The sequence below is a fragment of the Chiloscyllium plagiosum genome, unplaced genomic scaffold (assembly GCF_037043375.1).
Source record: "Chiloscyllium plagiosum isolate Xiang-an unplaced genomic scaffold, Cpla_swu_hap1 HiC_scaffold_17, whole genome shotgun sequence".
Taxonomy (NCBI): Eukaryota; Metazoa; Chordata; class Chondrichthyes; order Orectolobiformes; family Hemiscylliidae; genus Chiloscyllium; species Chiloscyllium plagiosum.
In genome coordinates, this window is record NW_028270155.1 from 53,695,745 (window position 1) to 53,723,262 (window position 27,518).

Sequence of the window (27,518 nt, forward strand, 5' to 3'; positions counted from 1 at the left end):
TGCATCTTTAAACTTTTATTGTTTGGCTATACAAAGCATACAATTTTATACTGTTGCAAGTTTCAAACTTGCTCTATTAACTAAGTACATACAACTCTTTTAGCCTCACAGGAGGCCTTTTCAAAACTTTTTTTCTGCTGATATTGCACTTTGCATTAAGGCACAGGGAAAATAATCATGGATAACAAGTTTTAGTGCTCCAACAGCAGATAGTTCATCACTTAGCCATCTTAAGAGTAAAAAAAATATCCTTATAGCTTATAGGCATATACAAAAAACTTCTATTGCATGCATTAAAGGCATTACCTATAAGCAGCATTCTTGTATCATACAAATAGTTTAACATAAACACTGCATGCATGTTAGGAATGGCGAGTCTACATGTGGCTCTGAAGCTACTAGGTTTAAATAAAATATATAACTTAACTACACAGTTAGCATCGTCAAGTTTTGTAAGTCATTTCCACATCAGTATAAAGTCAAAATCAGAAATGCTAGTTGGCAGTTTAAAACAAAAAAAAGAGGTTGATGCAGAATATTGCAGTCTATTATGGCTTTTGAGTTAGTGCACAACCCTTTGGCAGCAAGGGGGTGTCCGACACATGCAGTTTCCTCTTTTGTCACGCTCTGTACAAGGCCACACTCCTTTTTTTAAATATATATAAAGGAATGATCATCTCTTTCCCGTGGGTATGAAGGCTGGTGAGTCATTGTGCAAGTCTTACACCAATTGGAGGTTTACACACTCATGACCAATAAGTTGCCCATTCTTTTCTGACACTGCTCGTGTAGCCATCTCAATGGTTGGGAAAGTCACCAAAGCTTCTCCACTGGGCTGGCCAGCAAAGTTATACAGAACTAAGATTGCGTCTGCAGGAAGCTGAGGACGAATGAAAACACAATGGTTAGAAATAGTTTGATGTAAAGTTAATGTCTTTTGAGTACCTTCTGTATTTTGATGGAGTAACATATTTTAGTCAATGACCTCCAAGTCAGCATATTGATTTGTTCCATTCAGCCAGGAAACTGCAAAATATTTCACTAAATGTAAATTGTACTGTCACAGCATGGCTGTGAACCAAAGACAAAATTCAGTGTTCTTAAACATAAGGCATCTCTTGATGGGTTTTCAAGCATCTTTAAGAAAAATCAAGATTAATGCAGGACATTGAATTTGAGCTGTTAAAAATCATAAAAAGGTCAAAATCCCCAGATCTTTAGCAATTGGGAGCAATGGGAGGGCTGAAACTGGTGAAAACTAAGGGCATGATTTGTTCTACATTACTCTGTAGAGCTAAAATTACAGAGCGACTTCTCTGTAAAAGATGGATCGAGAATGTTACTCCTTCCTGCTGACAAATAATCTTTTATTGATTCCACATAGTTACATTTCTTAAGTTCAGCAAAATAGCATTTTTTTTCCCCTTCATTATAAATTACATCTTCCTTCATTCAACCTGGTCTGGCTGCCCTTCACAGCTTCGTGTGCTTGGACTTCAAAAGCTCCAAAAGGAACCATCGTGATCAGAGGATTGGATCATTTTATACATATTGTGGATACTTGCAATCCAGTCATAACAATTATCTAGCTGCTTGAAGGAAAGAAATTTCTGCAAGAAAGATTAAACTTGTGTGGAAAGAACATTAAATATGTTATGAAGTGATTGCATTACTGCAGTGAGTGAAGAACCAGCGTTACTGTAGCCATGCAAAGAAAAGTTTAAACCTTTTTACCCCTTGTGAAAGGCACTGCAACCGCCACTGCTCAAAAAAATGATGGGTGCAACCGCCTCACCCATGCATTTGTAGTTCATCATTGGAAGGGGGTCAAGAGAGATGATAGTAGTCCCAAAGAGGAGGTGTAGAGAGAGAAGTAAAAATCCCAGTTCTGAAACACCACTTGAGGTCACTCGAGAGTGAGGCCTGGCCATAAAGCCAGCTGGGAGGTTTCTCTCTTACCTTGTTGAAATTTGTAAAGACGGTCATCTACAAACAGACCCACTCTTTGGGTGCCTGAAACATACTCCTTGCTTGTTCGTTCATCTGAATAAGGCCGCTGTAGTCATCAGGTGTATACTACAGTACAAGTTTGAATACATACATCAGTCAAAAGGAACATTGCTAGGTGAGTTTATGCTTCACCACAAATTCTTAACCTGGGCATTGGTAACTTGGCAAGAGAGAACTTTAACTTTTACAAACCGTGAAATCAATTAACAGCCCTTTGACTGCAAGACTAAAGGTATCAAGAATTTAAAAATAAAAACTATAAAGACAAAAACACAATCACATCCGACACTCCATTTATGCATATCCTCATGCACCTTGTGTATTACAAACCCATGGCCAATGACATCATGGAAAAACAGGTTACAATAAAGCTGATCTTTACCTAGTACACCAGCCATATTAAAAAAGGTCACAGATGCAGTACATGTACGGTGTTGCCCTGTATAATTATGTAAACCTATCAATATTAAGTATTGATGAAGCTGGATAATTTGATTATAAGTGAGATCAAGGAATATAAACAAAGACAATGAATAAAACATTCTTTAACTTACTCATTAAAAAATTCCATTATCCATGAATGTTCAAACATGGGTACTTGATCAGAGATCCTGCATCACTTCCTAATATATTTAAAAATCTTAATTGATAAGATGCAAGGACTTTGAACAGTAAAATGTAGATAGTGAACTAGAGAGAGAGAAAAAAAAATTTATGCTCTTCATCTCAAGAGGAAAAAACAATTGTGTGGGGCTAGAAACAGATGGGATTAGAAAGCAGTTAGCCTTTTCTGGTTTCCTAGATTATACAATCTACTTTCAGAGATGTAAAAGTAAAAACTCTCCTGCCAGTTTCCAAAGATTCATATTTTGGGAGAAAATTGCTTCAGGCATCTGAAGCAAAAAGACAAAATTACAATAAAAGCAGATGTGTACCTTCACAAACTCAATGCAGTCACAACCTGTTGTTGAATCATTAATTTTGGCTTAGACCCATCCACCATTTTATAATAAACCATTATCTGGTGACTAATCCTGCCCAGCAAAATACTCTAGATTAGATTGGCTAGGCTGTGCAAATATTTGCATATTACCAGACCTGCTTGCATAGAATGCAATTGTAAAAAGAAGTGTTTTTTTTGTGGGAGAGGACGGAGAGAGAAGGAAGAAAAGCAAGGCAGAAAAGGATAGGCAGGAGTATAAAAATGTTAGCTAGAAACCACCCAGATAAAGGCAACCAAAGAATTTTTTAGTTAAAAATGCGTAAGGGAATTCAAATACTTGACTGCCTTAATGACTCATTGCTCCTGCATGTTTATTGCACTGCAATCTCATTTTGTGCACAGTCCAGAGACATACAGAAAAAAAACTTCTGCACCATTTCAGGATTTTAATCTGAATTGCAAATGTAGATTGACTAGATTAGTTAGTTTGCCTTTCCTACAAACAGCCTGGCTGGTCTATTGCAGATCTGTAAGGATCTAATCCAAACCATTGAGTTCTACCAACCGTCTGAACTAGGGACTTTAATATATAAAATGGAAAATATTTCGCAACGTTAAATAATAAAAACAGCTCTGTTCAACCAAATCCAGAAAAGGCATACAGACCGACACAACTCAAGTTCAAAAGAATCCAAGGCATATAGATTGACTGGTTTTATAATCAAGAACCCTCTAGTATGGAGAGGTACATGTTGCACTTTTCAGGAGAGGAGATTGAACTCAGCAAAAAGGAAAAACAAGATGTTTGCATTCTGTTTCAGACATCAGAGACTGGGGAGCAGGAACTAAGAAAATACCACACACTCCCAAGAGGAAGATGGAACATTGTTTTTAAATTAAAATTCCCTTGCATACTCATAGGAAAATCCTACAGCTCGTCCTGAAAATGGTGCATTTTGAAAAGAAAACCCACCTGGGCATACAATAAGCAAAAACTGGGTCAAGCCAAACCATGGTTACTAAAATCCTTACTTGGGACTAATTGATCAAATCCACTAACAAAATGGCTTCCACATTGTCCTTGCTCTCCTTAGTAAACATTTAGATTTGAAGAAAGTATACAATAGGTGGACTGTCCAAGATTAGCTTTAACTCTGCTTGGTGAGTTTTACCAAAATATATATGCCTCAAGTAATAAGACAAGCAGAAATGAGCAGATCTTCATAATTAAAGTGGTCAGAAAGATAAAGAAAAAAGGTAGCAAAAGCAGTAAAGTATAGTAAATTACAAACAGTCAAGAAAGGAGCAGAATGGATTCCAGCATATTTAAAAAGACAAATTCACTTTCAATTTGGTTTTCTTTGAAAGGGAGAACACTTGTATATTTACTATTGGGACAGTACATTTCACTGCCATATTACAATGATATTTATACTATTGCAGGTCTGGTATTACTGCGACTGCTCAGTAAAGTGCTCACACATGCAGTACAAAAGCCCCATGAAACCAAACAGGACTCTAAAATGGGGAGCAGGGAAGAGGAGGAAGGGGGTTGGGGTGGACAAAAGAACCCAAGGACCACCACCATCTCATTTCTCCCAGGAGATGGCAGAGACCAAACTCCCACTAAATTACATCACCATCGACACCTGTCAAAGTCAATCCCCACAGAGAGTGCAATGTAAACAGTACTCCCATTGTCACACGGCCATACCAAGCTAGAGATGGTCCAAAATGTATTCACGTTAAGATCAGCACGTCATTCAACATATCCAGGAGAGCAAGAGAAATGGAACGCATGAGGAAAAAAATTGCTCAGTTAGAAATCCTTGGGCCTCAGCAAACCACAATATACACACAGACACAACAGAGAGTTTTACTGCAATCCTGATAAAAGAAGGCAGATATGCTGAATATCCTCATATCAAATTTTCTTGCGCTGGATAGGAAAAGATCACCAAGCAATATAAAGTGCTGAGCTTTACCTGATATCCCTGGAAGAAGCTAAGGATGTCTTTTGTTGCAATGTTGTAAGGCAGACCCTGCATGCGAACAAGTGCTCCAGGTTGTGGTATCACAGCATGCGTTGCAGATGTGGCTGCAGCAGCAGCAGCCATGGCTGCCTGGGGAGCTGCAAAGTATCCTACTGTAGTTGGAGACACGGGAGGGCTGGAAGGAAGGTGACAAATCAGTCCAAACACTCTCAAACATAAATCATGACAGAACAGCTCCATGGCCTTAGCTTTATTGTCAAGCATATTTGCACACTAAACAATAACAGAGACATCAAACATTTTTGAGCAACAAACAAGCACTACGAAATGGCACTGAAACATTTACCTTGGATAGTAGGTTGTGTAGTTCATGTAAAGCTGAGTGGCGGTTGCCTGAGCAGGATAATAGGCGACTGCAGGTGGCGGTGGTGCTGTCCGTGTTGGAGCCAGAAGGGCTTGGGGTTGATAAAGCGCTGCTTCAGCCGGTATTACAGCAGTACCAGGTGAGAATGTTGGGTACGTGGGCGGAGAGAGGCCTACAAGATGGCAGAGAAAGGAACAACTAAGTATAAGCAATGTGTTCAATCACCTGATGTGCAAGCATCCCAAACACCGAGTGCATAATTAGCATTCGAAGTGTTCAAGGTGCCTGAACACTACAGGCAGCCATTGCACTGTTGCCAATGACTGACTACCTTCACTCCAGTTCTGCCTTCATGCATTTCCTTCAAGTTGATTTGGCACATTGCTTATCCCTGGGTTTTGAAAACTGTACAGGTTTATAAGTCAAATGCAAACTGAACATGTATGACACCTTGGATGTTAAGCAGAGACACCCCAATGTAATCTCCAACACACTGGCAACTCCATTTCCAAAGTTGGAAAATCCTATTACCAGGCAGACCTACTGCAGAGCTCCAGAAAGTATGCCAAAAAGCAAAAACAAAATGCCCAGTGCAACTGTCCAATTTTGCCATTTGGTGAAGGGGAAGAATGGGCAGTGGAAGAAAAACAACAACAAAAAAAAATCAAAACCCTCATTCAATCTCAAGCCTTGATTAATGAATTACTGATCACAGCAAACCAGGTAAGGATGAAGAGATATCAAAGCCCCAGCTTCCACCTACCATCATTTCAGCCTTTAGCAGCAAGAGAGCATCAGAAGTCAAAACTTACATGGTAACTTACATGGTGGCGGAGACAAGCCACTACGATTTAAAGTGCCACCCATTAAAACATAGCTCATTTCATCTCCAGAACACTGAAACACTTCCACATATCTGTCCTTCATAGTCTTTTTGTGACATTTCTGCGCAACTAAGAAAGCACGGTCTGCAGACTTCATCTGAATAAAGGCATCACCCGAGGGCCGGCCCTGATGGAGGTGGGTGGGGGGGGGGGGTTGGGGAGAGATTCACGGAGAAAAGGAAGACAGCATGGGGAAAAAAGAAAAAAGTAGTTGTTATTGGAAGTTCAAAACATTTTAAACAAAGCAAATGCACATATTAAGGACAAACTCTTACATTTAGAACCTTTTCAAACAGCACTGCCAACCCCAAATTGATTGGAAACTACATAAGGTTGTGTGCACGAACCAGACCATTGCAGAAGTCAGCCTCCCATCCATGGACTCCAGTTATACTCCTTGCTGCTGTGGCAAGGTTGCATCAAAGAATCCCCCCACCATGGCAATGCTCTCCGACAACCTCTTCTGTCAGGCTGAAGATACAGACACACACAGAGACACTAGCAGATCCAAGAACAGCTACCGTTATTAGACTGATGGATACACTCCCCAACTTCAAATAATGATCTTGTTAATGTTGTTCTTGCCTCATGCATATCCTGCGTGGTGTAACCTGTATACATCACACTGTCCAAACTTTTTTTTAAAAAACCCTATGATTTGTATGTCCTTGCTTACTATGATCTGCCTACACTGCTCAAAGTTTTGCACTGTACTTAGGTACACATGACAATAAATCAAGTGGCTTAGCTTGAAATCACATGTATGATGCTGACCAACTTGAAGATGGTGCAAAGAACAGGGTGCACATCTACAAGTCACAGGTAACAACTAAAACTAAACTTATTCCAATTTCACTGGGAATTTATATTTGAAGACTTTCATCTCCTTTTACTCAGGAGCTGCATTTCAAGGAACAAGAAAATGAAAGTCACAAGACAGTGGCATTTGTTCAAGTGTTCATGGTGTTTTCTTATCCCCACTTACTGACTGCAAAGAGCTTCAGGCATAGTCAGATTTATCAAACACCAGTTAAACCAATTCATAGCTAAACTAATAAATCGAAACTTGTTATACTAGAGACACAAAATTAATTTTTAAAAAAATGACACTTAAAAATCTTGAGTATTAACCAATATTAATTCTCTCAATTTGACCAAACAAAATCCTTATGTACAAGCTTTTGTTTTCTATGAAGTACTCCAGGTTTGTTCCAATTGCTTCTAAAATTGCAATTTTAACAATTATTTTGAAAGCCTAAGCAGCAGCTAGTATCACCTGTTTTACTAAAATCGGAACTATGTACCTCAACACTTTCTGGAGGACAATTTTTGGAATCTCAGCTCACGCTACACAATTACTTACAAACGTTATAACAGAATTATGTGAACATCTGAGATTGAACGGCCCTAGACAAAGCAGGAAGTGAGTAACAGGCTGTATCTCAAATCCTCAATGCTTCTTGCCAACAGCATGGTGCCTACAGCTAAAATAGGAAGAGAGAAAAAAAAAGATCTGCCTCAATTACTCCCCTGCCTAAACAAGTCTGGGCTCAGGTTAGTCTTCGCAACATTTGTTTGCTCAGTGCCTAATTCATTAATCCATGGACTTAAGGTTTTCATTAATAAATAAGAGCAGATTGAAAAAAAAAAGTAATTTTATGCAAGAAGATGTTTGTTCCGAAACTAGAATAGTGGACTTAAAACGACAAGTCACAGTTACGAGCTCCACGTTACGGAATTATATATTTATATCGCCATGCTTGGTTTTAAGGAGGTGGCCTGACTGGGTTTTGACACAACATGTTTTTCAACACAGAACAGTGAACATCAATGGAGCTCAGGCATGGGGAGAGACAAGATAGAAAACAGCCAGCAATTCCTTTCAAATGCATTCTTACTCTACATCATGATTGACTCACTTCTGCAATAGTTACGAACAGCAATCCCCAAGTGCACATAAATGCATAAAAATTAATTTGAAGCCACTAGAAATAGAGAGGTTTGAAATCCAACTTCTTTCAAAAAAATCTCTCATATGTGAGCAGAGACTACACGAGGGTAATTCTGGTCCAAATTATAGAAAACCGTAGAGCTTTAAAAAGGAGACTCAGCACTAGAGAGGCTTTAAAATATCCTACATGCACACACACCTCACATGCAAAGTTCAAACACTCCCAACTTGCAAATCACCAAAGCTTAGCAGACTAGGAATCACAACAGGGATATGTGTTGAAGACTTTAATATCACTGCCCCAACTTGCTCCCTCTCAACCTCCTGCCCAAGCAACAGGTGCTGTCCACAAACCAAACAAATGCTAGCAATCTACATTATATGGAGGTCAGCTTGTTAACGAAGCAAACTAAAATAGATTCAAACTTATCATAACAGTTTGCACACCTGAAATAAGAGGCTGCCGGGTTTACAGTTTTGCACTGATATGCATTCTAATCAGGTTAGAATCCCTGAGAACTTAATGGTATCTAAATCAAATGGGTAGCTTAACAAACGTTATTTTATCCAATTCTAACCAGAGATTTTCATTCCCAAAAAGGACAAAGAGCTTGCATTAGAAGCAGCAGACTGCAAGTTACCTGTTGATTTAGTACCATGTGAACTCCATGAGGTTTTATATCAATTGTAAATTCTCCCATGAAGTCCAGAATATCTTCAATGGTTGCTGTATAGGGAAGGCCCCGTAGACGAACACAATCTCTCGTATGTCCAGTGGCAATGAATGGCTGAGGTATCACTGGGATGATAGGAGCTGGGAGTGTCGAAATTAGTGGTGTCGACATATACCTATTTAATACCTAAAGCATAAGAAAAAAAAAGCAGTTGGAGAAGTATTAATGGAAGCAAATTTCACAATCATAGTATCGTTGTAATCTGCTCCAACACACAGTCACTTACAGGGACATTAAAGCCACATTTAGACTTCTGCTATGAAACAAGGTAAAAGATTGAAGTGCAAGGAATAACAGACAACTTAGAATCACAGAAAGAGCCTCCTTTAGACTGTAACATCCCACTTCGCTGGGGACTACTGAACCCTCATTCTAAACTAAGCATCAACCTCCAAGTACCTCATCCTAATGTTACAACTGCATTGTAAATGCAGCTCCAGAGGGCTGGTTAAATGAGTACAAGGAAATACTTAGCTCTTATGATATTGGAGAGATTAGTACAGTACAGTGTAAATGCTATAAGAAGTCTATGTTACAATAATACCAGGCATCACATTTCTTTCTCAAACCATTCATATCCCTTAGTTCAAGGAGGCATTGTCTTTGTATTAAACTAGTCTCACATGCCTGCTCCTGCCAAACCATTCCTAATTGTGTGTCCATCCAAATCTCTGGGCCAGAAGGTCAAATTCCACCTCGGGACATGACAAAGCCAGAAGTGACACTGCACATCCACTGACAGCAGCCATAATTACAGGAAAGGCTGTCTTTACAGTATCAAGACTTAATTTTACTTTCTATTTAAAAATGGCTTGTTGGCACTTCTAATTTAAAAGTCTCAACACTCTACACCAAAGGTGAACTTTATATTTTTTTTTCCCTGGAAGTGTTGACCCTAATTTGCATGGTTTAAATACTAAGCCTTCAAGTAATATTCTACAACAGATCAACTTCAAAAAAGTTCAAACTGTGGGACTAACTAGGTCACTCTTTGAAAAGACCGGCATAAGCATGATTGATTAAGTAGCCTATAACGGGCCTAAGATTCTCAGGTTTCAAACCAAGGTTAGTCAGTACCAGAACTGAACAATTTGGAGCAAGAAAAGCAGAATGAATTGGAAACGAGACCATAAAATGACAATTATTCATTCATTCCAACATCACAATCCCACACAAAAAGCCAAATAATGTTCAGTGAAATGGACTACACAATGGTGATAATACCAACCTGCTGTACTTCTGCTGCAGTACTCCTGAATAGTTCAATGTAACGCTTCCCCAATATCTCCTTATGTTTTTTAAGTGCATTTTGTGCAAATTCTTCACAGGCAAACAACACAAACGCATCCCCAGTCGGTCTTCCATCGGGGTATTTAACAAAGAGGAGTCCTTCCTTGCCACCTGTAACAGGACACTCATTTCCAAAGAAGCCCAGGACATCATCGACCGTGGCTGTGAAAGGTAGTCCACGCATTCGTATTATAACTTGGTTCTCCTTTGACAAGAATTGGGCGACTTCATTCGAAGTACCTGCATTTAAAAGTAACCTTTCAAAATGGTACACTGACTAGACTACCACCCTCCCATTCTCAAAAAATAGAAAATATCTATGAATACAGCAAGGACCAGAGATCAGTTAAATACACATGAATTATTTAGTTCAATAATGAATAACAAATCCAAAAGAACAAACCTTGGAGTAGATTACAATGGTCATTTCAATCTCAAAATAAGTTTTTTTTTAAAATTCCTTCATCTCAAAATAAGTTTACTAATAGAGATTTATTGAAACCAGCTGCCCAATGAGATCAGGTTTAACCATAATGAATGAGGAGAGACAGAGAAAGTAGCTACTTTTAGAATGGTATTGACTGGACTGTTGCTTCATAAAATTGGTCTCTCGGGAGCCGTCTATCATGGCAAAAGATCAAAAAAAACTTCTTAGCCAGAGATATCTACCGCCGAACTTACAGAAATGTATAGTTTGGGTGCTCTTACAATATTAAGAGTTGATTTTATTTGCCCATTTTGCTACATTAGGGATTAAATTAATAATTTCTTCTCTCTTCCCACCCATGTCCCCTTCATTTTACAAATGAGGTTGAGCAGCACATTAATTGGCAGTCACCTACTTCAGCTGGAAAAGGAGCATTAAAACCAAACAGGTGGCTGCCATCTTGATTTCCAATTCGAGAACCCTCACCCAAAGTAGAGGATAATTTTTGTAATATTACGGATGATCTGGAACTAAGTCAACATGCACAGATTTAAGCATTTTAGGACAGAAGGTACTGAATATCATTACGGTAGCAATACACACCCCATGATTATACTGGAATGGAGAGAGGGATTCACTGTGAAAAAGCCCTTTGAGTTCAATTCTGGGCTGGCAAGCACGTTTTAAGACTCAGTTACCCAAACAGTGCAAAAATGCAGTGTGTCACAGGGTTTCCTCAGGAAGACAGGGTCAATGTTTCGGATGCTTACCCAAACTGGCAGCATCTTCAGGAGGCAGGACTAATAGGTTGGCAGAATTCCATCCAGTTCTCTTTGCAAGTGACCTCTACATTTCCAGTTACCAGAAATGCAGAAGTGAGGCGCACAGATGTTGAATGACGTTCGCGTTAACAGAACCAGTCTCTATGTTCAGGTTCCACTAAAGGCAAGTGCCTACAATGGAGTTATAAATACCTCATTTTTATCCAGAGCAGCTTCCCTAGTTTGCTGCTTACATTAGCTCTTCGCCTTTTCCCACCCTCACAAAACAGATAAGTGTTATCACCACTGATGGCAGGGACTGATTCCCATTCAATGGAGATGTTCCCGATCCAAGGACCTTTGATCTTAAATTAGAGAGGACGCCTCATTCAGCCACAGTTAGAGTGATGTGGCACACCTACAGATTTCTAGGGTCATGGAATTCATGAAGCAGAGTTGTAACAGGCTCTTAATCATTAACAGCATGCACCAGCCTGTACAATCTTCAAAACAGATTCAAGGATGGGAGAAATGGGCAATGTGATTAAACACCACTGGTCCCCTCAGCTTGATTCTGTTTAACAACACATTGTAAAAATTGCCCATTGGAGATTTTTCTATTTTTTAAAAACTTACCTCCGGCAATTTTTAAGAATTCTTCTCCAGTAGCCTTGTACACCTGAATGGAAATTAATTTCCATATCATTAATTTTTTTTTGAAGGTTTGCCATTTTAAGTGAAATTTTGAAACGCTGCTTCTCATTTGTACCCACCTCAATGTATCTACTCCCCATGTGGTGTTTGTGCCTCTCAAGCGCAAGGTCCCGATGTTCAGGATTGATGAACCTGACAAGTGCTTCACCATTTCTTCTTCCTTGGGAATTGAGGCACAGTGCCACTCCACCTCTACAATAAAACAAGGAAACTTCTATTATGCATCCATTAGTGGCAACCACAAAGCTGAGCTTTCAATCCACGCAATACTTAACATTTTGCCTCTTCAAAAATCAATATAAAAACGAAATTCAGTGCTTTACTCTTGATTCACCTTTACAATATGCAATTCTTGCAGGACACCTCTTGATGATCAGAGACATATTTGTGCAAACTGGTGAAGGTAACATCAGCTCTACTGCTTCCCCTTACAGTTAAAGGTTTGTTGAGAGCGTTAAAATTGGCACGTGAACAGTTTTTGACAGAATATGAGAGTGTAATGGTTGTTGAGAGGAGAGAATCATTACATAAACAAGATGCCAGGCTAAGAGACCTGGTGATAAAAATACTTTTGATTCACCACTTGTATAGACTGGCAGTAGAGTCCCAGGGAGATGACTCACACCACTTTTTCTCCAAAAAAGAATTAGAGTAGGACATATATGTTTCTAGCTTTTAGGTCTATGTTCTGATTTCAACCAAACACAACCATTTCCTAGCCAAGAACACATATCTATCTATCTTATATATCTGGTCTGACAGTATTGTTTTTATCATCTCCACCTGAAGGATTGCTTTCTCTTGACCAAATCTCAGAAGCAATAACTGACAATAGCCTCTGCACCTCGAGCAATGTCTGTTTCTCAGCCCCACACAGCCATTTCTGGAATCGCTATCATATCAATCCTGCTGTTCATGGCAGCAGCTCATCACTAGCTTCTCAGGGACAGGCAATAAGTGCTGGTCCAGCCAGCCAAGTCCATATCCCAGGAAGGAAGGTTTTTTTAAAGATACAATATAGCAGTCTATCAAAGCCAATACCAAAGACCATTCTTGATCTCACATTTTCCTTGACCAGTTTATCTTGAACCCACTCTTCAAACCACATAAGATCTGCGCACTCAGGCAATTTTTTTAATGCACATGACTTGGTCTATTTAAACCCAGGGGCTTTGCTTTCAAATTTGTCCTCTCCTATCCTGAAAAATCTTGAAGTCTTGGGATATCTGACAGCAACCCTTTCTTCTGTAAATAAAAAGGAATATATAAAAACTGAGAAAATGGCAGATTCAATCCATCCATTGCCAGGAATAAATGACAGGCATCGCAACCTACAACTGCTGCCCCTGAAGACGCTCACCAGAATTGTTTGAATCTGTGTTGTCAGAGAATACAGTGGAATTTTCCTCCTTGTTTACTTTTAATTCCTGTCATGAATAAACTTTTGCTTTGTTTTATCATTAAACAAAGATTGCATAGATGCCCACTTTTGTTCGAAGCGAGGATTACTTTGCTAAAATAAGTGATCTATCTGGCCAGGCTCTGGTCAAGAATTCAACTTGTCCAGCACGAACATCAACTGGATATTTCCCCATAACAGCTGGGGCCATAAGATCATCATATTATGACCCATTTAACAGTTCTACTTCTATTCAAGGAGGTAAACAGTTTTGAACAAAAAATAAAGTTCTAAAGGAACATGTATAATTGGTAGGAAACCCATTAAAGTATTTGATGACAATTACATTTAACAAATTGAGCCATGCACTCATTTTAACTTAAATCTACAAAGCATTCACAGACTAGGCTCTTGTTCAAAAGTACACTTACTTGGCTATGTTTAGTCCTTTAAAAAATCTTGCAATATCTTGGTCAGATGATTGCCATGGTAGACCTCTGGCCCTAATGACAGTTTCACCATTCACTCCTTCAGCTTTGCTACTGTAAAAGAACATTTAACAAGATTTTATCCATTACTATTATTTGTGAAAAGTGACTTTATGTAACAGTTCAAAAAGTTTAAGTACTTTGCAGAATGTAGTTTCTTCCTTTTTACCCACTTTGCAGACAGTACTACTAAAAGTAAATTAAGTAACTTTATTACTCAATATATAGGTATTGTTTTTCCACTTATCATTCTCGAACTACAATACAATGCCTTCTAAATACCAAAGCACTACTTACCACGGACCCGTTTCAAACTTGTACTTGACAGTTTCAAAGTTTTTGAACACATAATCTAAAAGAGAAAACGAAGTTAACTATATGCCAACTGATTACTGTTGAAAGACTTTGAATACTGAATTTAAAAAGCTCTTACTGTAAGGTTCGCTTATTAAGCTTAAAATAACTGCACCCATGGTAATAACTTCAAACACACCATATTCATTGGCTGTATTATCTGTGCTTAATTCCAAGTCTGTACACAACATTAAGGAAGTTTCACTGTCAGAATCCTCCCAACTTCCCATAACCTTGAATCTTGTTTGATTTTTTTTAAAGTGAAAAAAACCATGCATTACTTTAAGTGCAGAAGAGGATGAAGGGGCTGCATCAGGGCATACATGCTACCGTAAGACATTAATCAAATGTCCCTTTTTAGGCAGAGGCTACAGAGGAAAATGAGAAATGTTGACTTAAAAAAAAGAAATATTGATCAAGAAAGATTCCTGAACTGCTGCACTAAAGCTTCCAATATCCTTATGCACACACGTTGTGGATGCCGATTTAGCTTTTTCAATTACACCCATATGGTTTAGCTGTATCATATACGCAAAACTAACCAAAAAAAAATTAGGTTAATTGTGGCTTCAGTTGCCAAAGCCCAGGATCTGGATCGATAAACCTCTGCTTACCTCTCCTCCTTTAAAACTCTGTAAAGGACACTTCTGATTATGCTTTTATCATCTTCCCCCAACTTTACATATGCCTCGGTGTCAAACCTTATTCGAGAACGCTGCTGACAAGTGTCTTGCAATAGATTACTACAATAAAAGTGCTTTTATCTTGTGTATTCACAGGGTGAGGGTATCCCTGGCTAGGCCAGCATTTGTTGCCCATCCCTAACTGCCCAGCATCAACCATTTCACTATTGGTCTTGGTCATATGTAGGCCAGACCAGGTAAGGATGGTAGTTTCCTTTCCTTCATGACATTAGTGAACCAGGTGAGCTTTTCTGACAATTGATCAATGAATTCATGGTCAGCACTAGACTCAATTCCAGATTTTTCCTTACTGAATTCAAAATTCCACCATCTGCTGTGGTAGTATTCGAACCCAGAGATTTCGGAACTTGACTTGGACCTCTGGATTAATAAGGAGAAAGTGATGACTGCACCACACTCTCGTTTCTGGATCAACAGTCCAGTGATAATACTACTAGGCCTTCAGCGCATCCTTATATTGAATTGATTGTTATTATGGAGCCCAGTAAACGTGCATCCATCTTTAGATCAGTGATCTCTAATCAGAACTGCAAACACAGAGGCAAATAAAGTCCAGGCACTTGACAGATGGTTAGCAGGAAGGAAGGATACATTCTGCCATTGAACTGTTGGAGTTTATGGAGGCTGCATTTGGACAACATTTGTGAAATTCCTTCTGCAGGTCATAAAACGAGTAGAAACAGTCAGGAAGCACCAAATTCTACAAAAGATAAGGAAAATGGATTAAGGTTAAAGTTCACAAATATTCACAACTAAAGTTTTCAAAAATAATGCCGTTTATATTTCAAAGTAATCTTCTCGTAACATAAAAGATAAAGGTTGAAACCAGATCCACAGATATCGTTGCAACATCAGCACTAAAGTAACCTCAATTACTAACTCAGCTTGAGCGTAGTAAGACCGCAGCAAATCACAAATGAAAGCATAGGGAAGCAATTCTAGATGTTACAATTAAGTACCAGAAATATTCAACTACCACAGTTGACTCAATAATTCAGCAAGTAACAAGTATAGGCAAAATTCCAACATACTTCCAATAAAAACCAAAAAAAAAACAAATGATTGCTTAAAAAAAGAACGAATGGATTATCGAAGTCATTAACTTCAAGTTGTAGTTGAAGAAGACCATTTTTGTCCTTCTTTAAGCAATTTTTAATAGACATTTATGAAATGAGGACAAAGAATTATAAATTCTTTGAGGACTGCTGAAGCGATAAGTACTTATTCATTTAATCAATAATCTGATCCAGGCACTCCAAAGAATCAGCCTGGACTCAAAATGTTAACCATTTCTCTCAACAGATGTTGCCAGACCGGAGTTTCTCCAGCATTTCCTGTTTTTCTTCCTCCCAGATTTTCAGCATACCCCCAGAAAATATTCGGAGTTTCTGGGTTAATAATCCAGTGATTCGGCATGCTTGAAGATCCTGGAAGGCACTGTATAATAATATGTTGTTTCTCTCTTTCTGGATGTATTTGAATTATTTTATCTATTGGCAGCAGACAGCTGCTGCAGGCTTCGAATTGACCAGGTCACATTAAAAATCTTTAGTGTGAGATAAAGATAACCCAGGTAATTGCAGGTGTCACCTGTATCAAAATTGTACTAAAAATATAGGGATTAGGGTATTATCCAAGGCAGAGCTGAAGGAATAGAGTTAAAAAGTAGAGATCCCATGCGTGAAACGTCCCACACTGCTATAAAGCACAATCATGTACATAATGGAATTACTGTTTGGCCATCCAGAAAAGCCTTCAGTGAGATAACAAGTCTAGTCAAAAAAACCATGGAATGATAAAGGAGATCTTTAGTATACCATTCATAGACCATCCTCTTAGTTCAGACCAAAAGAGGTAGCCAGGGGCACCTACATGGGCCCCAGCTATGCCTGCCTCTTCATCAGGTACATGGAACAGACCCTCTTCCGTAGTTACATCAGCACCATTCCCCACCTTTCCCTCCACTACATTGATGACTGTATTAATGCCACCTCGTGTTCCCACAAGGAGGTTGAACAGTTCATGAACACCTTCATCCTGACCTCAAGTTCGCTTGGACCATCTCAGACACTTCTCTCCCCTTCCTGGGCCTCTCCACATCTATTTCCAGCGACCGACTTAACACAAACATCTACTTCAAACCCAAAGATTCCTGCAGCTCCCTGGACTGAACCCCCTCCCACCCCTACCCTCTTGTAAAAAATTCTATCCCTTACTCCCAATTCCCCCATCTCTGCTGCATCTGCTCCCAAGAGAAGCAATTCCACTCCAGAACATCCCAGGTGGCCTATTTCAAGGACCACAATTTCCCCCCCACTGCATCTCCTCCACTTCCTGCACCACCTCCCTTGAACCCCACTCTTCCAACTGCAACGAGGACAGAACCCTCAGTCCTCACCTTCCACCCCACCAACTTCTGGATACGATGCCATTTCCGTCACCTACAGTCAGACCCCACCACTAGAGGCATATTTCCCTCCCCATGCCTTTCAGCATTCTGCAGGGACCACTTCCCTCAGTGACTCCCTCGTTAGGTTCATGCACCCCACCAAAACACCCTCCACTCCCGGCACCTTCCCTTGCCACGACAAGAGGTGTAAAACTGTGCCCCCACCTCCATCCAAGGCCCCAAAGGACCCTTCCACATCTGCCAGATTTTCTTGCACATCCAAACACCTCATCAACTACGACCATTGCTCTCAATGTGGTCTCCTCTACATTGGGGAGACAGGACACCAACTTGTGGAACATTTCAGAGAACATCTCCTGTACACACACACCCAACAACCCCATCGCCCTGGGGCCAAACTCTAACTCCCCCCCCCCACACTCTGCCAAGTACGTGCAAGTCCTGGGCTGCCTCCTTCACCAAACCCTAACCACCCGATGCCTGGAGGAAGAATGCCTCATCTTCTATCTTGGGACCCTCCAACAGCATCAATGTCGATTTCAGCAATTTCTTCACCTCCCCTCCCCCATCTTATCCCAGATCCAATACTCCAACTCGGCACCACCTTCTTGAACTGTCCGTCTTCATTCCCACCTATCTGCTCCACCTTCCTCTCTGACCTATCACCATTACCTCACCTGCATCTACCTATTGCCTTCCCAGCTACCTTCCCCCAGCCCCACCCATTTCCCCATTATCTCTCAGCTGCCTTGGGTCCCCCCCAGCATTCCTGAAGAGCTAATGTCTGAACTGTCGACTTTCCTGCTCCTCGGATGCTGACTGATCTGCTGTGCTTTTCCAGCACCACCCTCTTTGACACACGTCCTCTTAGTAGACCATTACATTTGTCGCAAGACCCCATTCTTTTCCCATCGTCCTACAAATATTGCTTTCCATTCAAATATTTATCCAAGTCCCTTTTGAAAGTCACCAAATCTGCTTCCACAACCATTTTAATCAAAGCATTTGAGATTACCCTTATCTTAAAAACCACATTGGCAATCGCACTTTTGCGCTGCATCCAAAATCCATTACTAGTCTTTCTGTCATGACAATAGTTTCCACTCATTGAACACCATTATCAAATTTCTGCTCAAGCTTCTCAGTTCCAAGGAGAACAGACCCAATCCCCTCAATTTCATGCCATAACTGAAGCATCATTCCTGGTACTTTTTTTTTAGTAAACCTCTTCCCTAACTATTCCAAAATTCTTCCTAAAGTGTGGTTCCCAGAACGGAGGAGTAGTCCAGTTGTATATTTAGAATTATAATTAAAACGCAATGAGTGCAAAACATTGCTTTTAAAAAAAAAAGAGGCAAAAAGTCAAAAGAAACCAAACTCTGAAAGGGAACACCGATTTATGCAGGATAGGAAGAGGGTGCTGATTGTAGGGCCAGGGTTGGCATGAAGATGCAACAGGATCCAATAACAATCGATCGTAGCTACCTGAATAACCTCAGGCCAGGAGACAGATAGGCAGAGATTGACAATGGCAATTACGTCAAGGCAACCCCAACACCAGCCTTTCTCAACAAGAAAGGATTTGGTGTACACAATGCCCTCGAGAATGAGACTACTGCTGCTGCCCTTGTATAGTAAAGCCAACTGTGCTGTTAGGGAGAAACAGGTTTTTGACCAGGCAACAAAAACAGAATCATGATCTACTAAACTGGAGGAGGAGAACTTGCAGGTGATTTATCTATTGTTGTTCTAGGTGCTGAATATCACATGTTTGTTAAGATCGGTAGAATGGTAGTACTGCAAGAACTTGTCAAAGTCCACCATGCACAAATGGCAAAAGGAGTGAATGTTTAAAGTGGTGAATGGGGTGTCAATCAAGCAGGCTGCTGTGTCCTAGATGGTATTTTCGCTTTGTTGGAGCTGTACTCATTCAGGTAATTGCAGCATAATTCCATCACAACGGTGGACAGATCTGAGTGTCAAAAGGGGAGAATTACCTGCCTCAGAATTCCAAGCCAGTGGTTGGAATGGTTACTCCCAGACATTACGGTCAGAGATTCAGCAATTGCAATTGAATGTTATGAAGAGATGGTTAGATTCTCGTTTTGAAGATGTCCATTGTCTGACACTAAAGCTGCATAAATGCCACTTGTCACTTATAGACCAAAATCAGAATACTGCCCATGTGTTGCTTACGAGAGACTGATGGTATCATTATCTGAAGTGGTACCAATAGAACTGCAATCAGAACATCCCATCTTCTCCATAATATTATGCTGTTCTTTTAGAATGCACTGGTCAGACATACTTAGTTTTAACATGAGGCAGACACAATCCAATGCTGTGACCAATCAAAACTCAGCCTATCAAATCCAATTCCTGGAGCAGCAAGCCAATTGGCTTCTATGTGAGATGCTCTCTCATTAGTATTTAAGGCATCTTGTAAACCAGGATGTCATGGCAGATTAGAAACAATTATGATATTAGACAATTCAAGGAAAGGAAGCTGGATCTGTGGGTTCAATAACTACCAGCAGACTCAAACCCAGCCAAAAACTGCAATTGTTCAAAGATTATGCCAAGCGCTTATTTTCTCTTTTTGCTTTATTAAAATTAACTTATCTAGACAATTTGGCTAAGTGCACAGGATTGGCCAGTCTCACCACTCACGCTTCAGTCTACTCAAAACTTCAAGTGACCCTCAATCCACCCAAACCACGTTGGCCCAAGCCACCTAAAGCGGCTGACCCAAGACGCAGCGCAGCCGCAGTATTGAGTACAGGTAGTTCTTCAATAACGCGATGGTTACGTTCTTGTCCGACGCCACGTTATAGAAAAATCACACTTTAGAAACCGCTCAAAATAGTGGCGACATAATCGCGTTACAGCCAACACGTTTTAAAAGTTTGTGCTTTAGAAACAGCGTTCCCAATTCACCATTTGCGTTACAGCAAACTCGCAGTAACGAACATGCATTATAACAGAATGACCTATATTTTATTTCAAGCTAAGTTCATTACTTCAGTTTCTGGATGAGTGCAATTTAAGATAGATCCAAACTGAAAATTTCATGTTTGGTTCAGTAGAGATTATGTTCACACCAATTTATTGCCTAAAGGTTGAATAGTTTGACCAATAAAACATTTGCAATGTTACAGCTGTCAAATTTCTTTACCTTTTTGGATGCTTCTGGGTGTAGAACCTGGCGAATGAGTAATTGGCCATCAGTACAAAGACAATAAGAACTCCTCCCAAGTGCTTTCAATTCACTGGACAAAACCTGGCTGAACTGAAAAAGAAAGAAGTGATTCATATGTTTATTCCATGCATTTGCAATTATTTGTTCACACCTTTGTAGAGAATGTGGGAGGAGTCCTGATAGCCTGACAACATTTAAACCATAAGTAGTTGCATTGGCAAACATTCATAAATGATTATTGCTTCCCAGGTCTCAAAATGTTCAACTGGAGAATTTCGAAGGCACTTACAAAGAGTTTGTTCAGACTGTAGGCAGTTGAGAGACATCGAGAATATACACAGATTCAATTTTAAAATAAAGTGAAACAAAGTTTTAAGTAGCTGAGAGGCATCACTTGTTGCTAAATTCAATTTAGCACTTTAAATCGGAGACACTGCAGTGCTCTTAATCCAACTCATCAGTCCACTAGCCGACCCACAATGGAGACTCACACAGACTGTCCCAGAAATATGGGACAAAAGGTGCCACAGGATCATGTCAAAACAAGAGTCACATGATCACTGTCACAAAAAGTGATAAAAATTTTAAAGTGACGCCCCCTACGGAGATATCAGGACAGGTTATCTAAAACACAATCAGCGAGAAAAGGTTTTCAAAGGCGATAAAACTCAGCGGGTCTGGTAGTGTCTGTGGAGAAAGAGTTCATGTATCGAGGCCAACATGACTTGAAGAATCGTTCCAGACTTTAAATATTAACTGTGTTTCTCTCTTCATAAATGCTGCCAGACCTGCTGAATTTCTCCAGCATTCTGTAGGTTTCAGATTTCCATTATTTGGAGCATTTTGCCTTTTACAGGTACACACAGACCGGCAATAAAGACAAGCTGGGAACACCAGAGTTTGGGACACAGACATGACTGTTCGTGGAGTAACTAACACTGGGTTTCAGAATTAGTAGCACAGGAGTCATGGAGCTGAGAAGCAGAGGTGTGGTTAGAGGTAAACAGCAGCAAGGCCTTTGAGGAATTTGATAAAAGTAGGATTTTAAAACTCGGAGATAGTAAGGACTGCAGACGCTGAAAGTCAGTCGATAAAATGTGGAACTGGAAAGGCACAGGAGGTCAGGCAGCATCGGAGAAGCAGGAAAGGCAATGTTTCTGTTTGGGACCCTTCATCAGGACTGAAGCTGAAGCTAGAAACTGAAGGTCAGCAAAGAGATGAAGAATTTGTCACAAGTTAGGATCAGGCAGAGTTCTGGGAGTTAGAATTGGATCGTTCAGTTTGCAATGGGTGGAAAGGATGATCAAGAGACAACTCCCATACCTGTAGGCATGTTCCAATTTAAAATTAGACACAAAGCTTACATACCTTTGATAGCCATACATGAACGACCACTGCATAATGAACATTACATTTCTTAAATTGGTAAATCAAACATGTAAAAAATATTACACAAAGGGCATCCAAGTAGTAATACAGAACAAGGGTTTTGTATGCAAAGATATGTGCAAGCACCAAGTATTTAAACTCTCACCACTCCCAAAGTTTGCTTATTTGGCAGGTCCAGTGTCTGTGGCTGGGGTGTTGGCAAGTAATGACAGAATGTCAAATTGTTAAAATCATTGATTTCTCAGTCAGCTTTACACCTCCTCACTCAGCTTTACACAGTAGTGTACACAAGACTGCTGTTCTTTGATTTCAAGACTTGAGATTTCATCATTAAAGGATACAATTCCTTTAAAATGTGCCCCACAAGATTTATCAAGTTATCAATTTTGAATTTGCTCTAACATTTGCAATAACATATCATCATTTCTGACCACAAAAGCACTGAACCTGAAGTGCTCTCCCCTAACAATTATGAGTGGCTCCACCAAGTCTGCAAACATCAAGTGGTTTGCACTGACAGCAGAGTCAGAATGACAGTCACCTGCATCAGGAACACAACACCCTAAATGTCACTCTGACTTCACCAAATCAAATTCTTTACAAAACAATGAAACTCATTTATTTTCACAAAAAAAAAGAGGAAATGAAACAATATGTTTTCAACCAAGTCTACAGCTCCTAGCTTTTTAAGTTTGGAATGGGAGCTTTGTACAGGCAATCTGGGTGGGAAAGGGTTAAAAGGAAATACAAAGTTTTAGAAGTGGAAATACTAGTTTGGCAACTTTGTTATTGCTTGGACCACAAGGCAGACTAACACGTTTGACCACTTAAAGACAACTAATCTTCCATCAACAATTCACATTACAATCCAACATCCCCAATGCTCAAATTACTCCTAGTTCAAAACACTTCTGTATGAATAAAAAAAACCTCATTACAAACAAGCAGAATGTCAGAAAACAGCATTATTAATTGAAAATACTTACAGCATAATTTAAAATTCAAATGCACTTGTACTTTACTGTGTCTCAACAAACCACCTGGCCAAAACTCATTCTCCATAAATTATCCACTTCAATATATACCTCTAGCAACAGTAACCTTCGGTCTACCTCAAGTGTTATTTATAAGCCCAGCTGATAGAATTAGCCTCCAAATCAGGAGATTGTGGGTTCAAGACTTAGTCCAGATTTGAACATAAAGATCTAGGGCAAAACTCCATTGCAGAACTGAACGTGCTGCAGTCAGAGTTGCCAATCCTTTGGATGAGATATTAAACCAACACTCTGCTTTCCAGGTCAGTTGTAAAAGATCATGTAGCATTAAAAGAGCAGAGGAGTTACTCCAAAGTGTCGTGGCTACTGTTTATCACTCACTCCACATCACTGAAGTAGATTGACCAGTTATGATGGCAATCCTGTTTGCCAGAGTTTGCTATGTGCAAATTGATTTCTATTCCCTAACTTTACAAGTGACTATGCTGCAAAAGTTCTTTATTGACTGTACAGCATTATGACCTTGGGATCGCCCAAAGTCAAAGAGTGCGATATAAATGCAATTTTTTTTTGGTTTATGAATAAAGCAAGACCTTATCTATTTTCAGTTGGAGGCTGAAAACTAGAACTTAATAAAATATGATTTTAAGTTCACTTGGTCAATCTTGTACAGAAAGAGCTAAACATCAATCTCTTATTGATCTCACCAGAACCATGGTGGTGAAGAGGGGAACAGAGAAAAGACTCCAACTCTAGTTTAAAAGGAATTAGCTAGAATCACAGGGAAACTGAAATAGCATGGTCAAAATGCTTCAATTTTCCCTTATTTCTTTCATTAAAAAAATGTAAGAAATGACTATGGACAAGGAGATAATTTCACTAATTTATCAAATATAAGAGAATAAAAACTAAGCTCACTGTTGGGGTACAAGACTGTCACAACAGATCTCAACTCAGAACATCAAAACTATTTATTTCATTACAACTGCTGCCATACCTGATGGGCATCTCCAACAGGCAAATGAGGTGGTTGAACAATCCTTCACCCACATCTCCATTTAGCCACATTTCAAAAATGAGTTTTGACAGTCTTTAAATTGAAGACCAGCTTGGATTAATAAAAATGGACCTAAATTTGAAACCATTTCTAAAACCTCTTGTCCATTCCTTGATAGCTTACTGGACTTCTGCATATGGATCCTAGAGGTTGTGGAAGGGAAGAGATCTCTTTCTGGAACTAAACCCTCCAGACTGCAAGAGTTGTCAATGTGCCTGGTTGCTTTAGTAGACATTAAGGCTATATCAGTTTTTCTTTGACTAATTAATACTTTCTTTTGGACATTCAGTCGAGGGCTCCTAGACAGTGACGCGACCAAAGGAGCAGACTTTCCTAATCTGCAACTTAAAATATATTGGCAAACCAAAAACGACAACATGACAGCACTACTCAAAAACACGAAATTACATTTTGACTCATTTGATAAACTTGAACCCATCACTTCCATTCTGTTAAATACTAGTTTGTTTGTTGCATTACAATAAAGGTAGCACTCTTTTTATGTGGTGGCGATGGAGGAGGTTGGGAGGGGCGAAGAGGATAAAACTAGTAGTAATTAAATGAAGAGGGATTGACAACAGATCTATTTACTGGAAGTAGCAAAATTCATGACCACTAAATGAACATGCTGATATCCACAGAATGTGCTATCTGTACATATGATAATAAAGACCAAATCCTGCTACTCATGTTACAGAATAGACTGTATTCATTGAACCAATTAAACATATCGATTTTAAATCAGAAACTTGGTTGGGGCTGGGGAAGAAAGAGTTCTTGAGCGTTCAAAAGGTTATGGGCTATTTACAGTCCATTCCTTTATAACTCAACTTTACAAGAAAACCTTGACTGATGCCTCACCAGCACAGAAGAATGACTTTACTGTGTTAGATTGATTACATTTAGAAATTAACTTTGAGGTAGTCTCACTGCCCACATCCAAACCCAGATCCAAGTTTTCTTAAATTTAAAAGCAAAGAATAAGTTTCCAAAAATTAATTAAAATTTTGCTAAACAAACTGTCAAAGATGGGAACAACTTAACCTCTGCCTCCTGTCTTACAAAGTGTAAAAGTGCTTATTTAAAAAAAAAAATCCTTATTTCCCATCCAGCTGTTTCAGGTCAGATCAGGCACAGGTGAATACAGTTTAGCATTGGGCTAGGCAGTATTCTCTTATTGGGGCTCTTGTGGTGCAGTGGTAGTGCCCCTGCGTCTGAAGCATGAGGCCTGCTCTGGAGTGGTGTCATAGCATCTCTGGTCAGTTGGATTAGATAATATTTACAACTTAAATTCTGGGCCTGGCACGGAGTTGGAACATGTTCACAAAGAGAGGTCTCAAGTTTGATCCAAATTGTTCAGGGCCTTGAAATCAAAGCTGATACAAAACATGAACGCTTCCCCACAAGCTAAACGTCACAAATATATTAAGTCCACATTTTCAATCCGCTGAACTTTAGCTGGATTCTAAGACGCTGTATTTCTGCAAGAAGGCTCGACTGCAAAGGAGACCTGGCTCCTGTAGGATTCAGGTGAGTGGCTGCTAGGGAGCAGCACCGCTTCCTGGATTTGAGTAACTGTGTTTCCGACGGTGATCTCCCATTTATGCGTCCCCTTCCCCCTTAAGTGTATAGGAAGGGAGGAAGGTGGGGATACTCTTAAAGACCTCACACTGTGTGCTTGCTCTCCCAAATCCCCATTCTGCGAGGTGGTCGCGTAGTAAACTAAGTTTGAAAACTTCGTTTATTTTTCCATTCTCTATCTCTCTCCCCCCCCCCCCCACCTCCTTCCCCAGGGAAACTCACCTGTTCAAGGACTCGATCGAGCGGCTCCGCTTTGGCGATGTCCTCCACACTAACGCCGATCTCCCCTTTACATTGCTCGCTCAACTCTAGGCTGTCGGCTTTCACCAGCACTTTGTGGACTTCTCCCACCTGTTTGGGAGGGGAGGGGAGGGGGGGGGGGGAAAGAAGGGAGAGAGAGAGAGACAGGGGCAGCAAATGTCCGTGAAACGAGCCGTTCACAATCAACACTTCTACAAGTAGCAGAGTTAATGTGCGGACAGGTCTGTGTACGAATCGAAAAAGGCAGAAGACACAGAGAGAGAGAGAGAGAGAAGGGGAGGGAGGGGGGTTTGGAAAAACAGGTCGATTGCATACCTTCTTGTTGTGTAGATCCACAACTTGCCACACCAAGAGAACTAGTTCCCTTTCATCCGAACCAAGTTTAGCCCCATTTGCACCAGCTGTTGCCCCAGACAAAACCACCAGAGAATCGTGCGAAGCCGTCATGACGGAGAGCTACAACAAGCAAAGCTTAAAACACAAGGAGAAAAAAAAGTGTTCACCTTTCCAGTGATCACCTCTACCGGTCTTAAAGAAAGATTTTTTTTTACAAAAAGGGAAGGGAAGATAAGAAAGTCTCTTTTCCCTCTCTCTCAAAGAGCCAAAGTGTCTCTTCGAAGTCTACCTGGTCCTAACGTGTTGGTGGACTTGCTCATTCACGAGGCGAAACTGACAAAGCTGGTCTCTTTCACTCTGACATGGGGAAAAGCGATGGCTGCTTTCTGTCCTCATTTACCTGCCTACAGATCAGACCATGTGACAAGCAAAGCAGCAATCGCCAGGGAGATTCCATTGGCTTGTTGGAAACAAAAAAAAACAGGAACGTGGCATTGCATGTAATGGAACAGCCCAATCCGGCACTTCACCTTTCACTGGCTGTGCAATCAAGAGATAGTTAAACACATCACCTTAATCACTGGAACTGTCTCATAGGTAGGGTGTGCCTCGGAGAGCAGGCCATTTTTGATATTTAAAATCTTAACATACTCACTAAACACCCCCCCCCCCGCTCAAAGTATCTAAGAGATAGTTGTCTCTTGTGTTTTTGCTTTTTATAGTGTTTCATATTTTAGAATCTCTAGTCAACAAACTTTAAAAGGTTAATGGTTGAGTTCCTACGTTTATTTCAAATGCTAGAAAGCACTAACATCCTAAGCTGGTGTTTAAACCAGTGGCCGGGTGTTGGCACTGACTCAGGGTTGTGGGTTTATGGGAACGGACTCTCCAGTGTCCAAAACGTTCACCTTCTAATCAAACATTAAACTAACAGATTCCAAGTTCCCCACAACATGCGAAGTTGCCTCCTCGGGTCACGATTTTGAGGAGTTATTGAAAGGACGGGATATGTTCCTGGAGTTCTCTTTAATGTTTTCACCTTCATTAGGAGATGCACTGAAACTGGACTCAAAAGTAATACATTGACCCACACGCCTGGTTAGTACAAACTCCTGTGCAAAAGGAAGTACTTACTTTATTCACCAATGGGAAAGCAGCATTCCGGTCATTCGCCTGTTTAACTATCAGCACAATATTATACAAACACGCTTTTTTTTATTGGCCTAGTTTCGGGCGTTAGAAGAAATTCCCTACATTTCCATTAGTTCGGGTG

At 40.1% G+C, this 27,518-nt stretch overlaps 1 protein-coding gene across 7 annotated transcripts; it reads right to left on the reverse strand.

Annotated features, from left to right (window-relative positions):
* On the reverse strand, nt 1-27,518 carry esrp2 (epithelial splicing regulatory protein 2). Of its 7 annotated transcripts, none has more exons than XM_087995922.1 (17): nt 27,380-27,518; nt 26,225-26,380; nt 25,871-25,999; nt 20,603-20,716; nt 15,609-15,717; nt 14,393-14,491; nt 14,257-14,311; nt 13,903-14,013; nt 12,132-12,264; nt 11,995-12,037; nt 10,109-10,410; nt 8,788-9,006; nt 6,124-6,322; nt 5,294-5,483; nt 4,939-5,122; nt 1,960-2,076; nt 744-880 (listed from the first exon to the last, which is right to left on the reverse strand). In XM_087995922.1, the coding sequence occupies exons 2-16, from the start codon at nt 26,354-26,356 to the stop codon at nt 1,987-1,989; spliced, it is 2,109 nt and encodes a 702-aa protein (XP_087852048.1). In that variant the 5' UTR covers nt 26,357-26,380; nt 27,380-27,518; the 3' UTR covers nt 744-880; nt 1,960-1,986. The 7 variants fall into 7 exon arrangements, with proteins under 7 accessions (XP_087852052.1, XP_087852048.1, XP_087852053.1 ...); XM_087995927.1 differs by lacking the exon at nt 27,380-27,518 and adding an exon at nt 26,646-26,717 and having other exon boundaries at nt 26,225-26,365; XM_087995923.1 differs by lacking the exon at nt 27,380-27,518 and adding an exon at nt 26,535-26,672.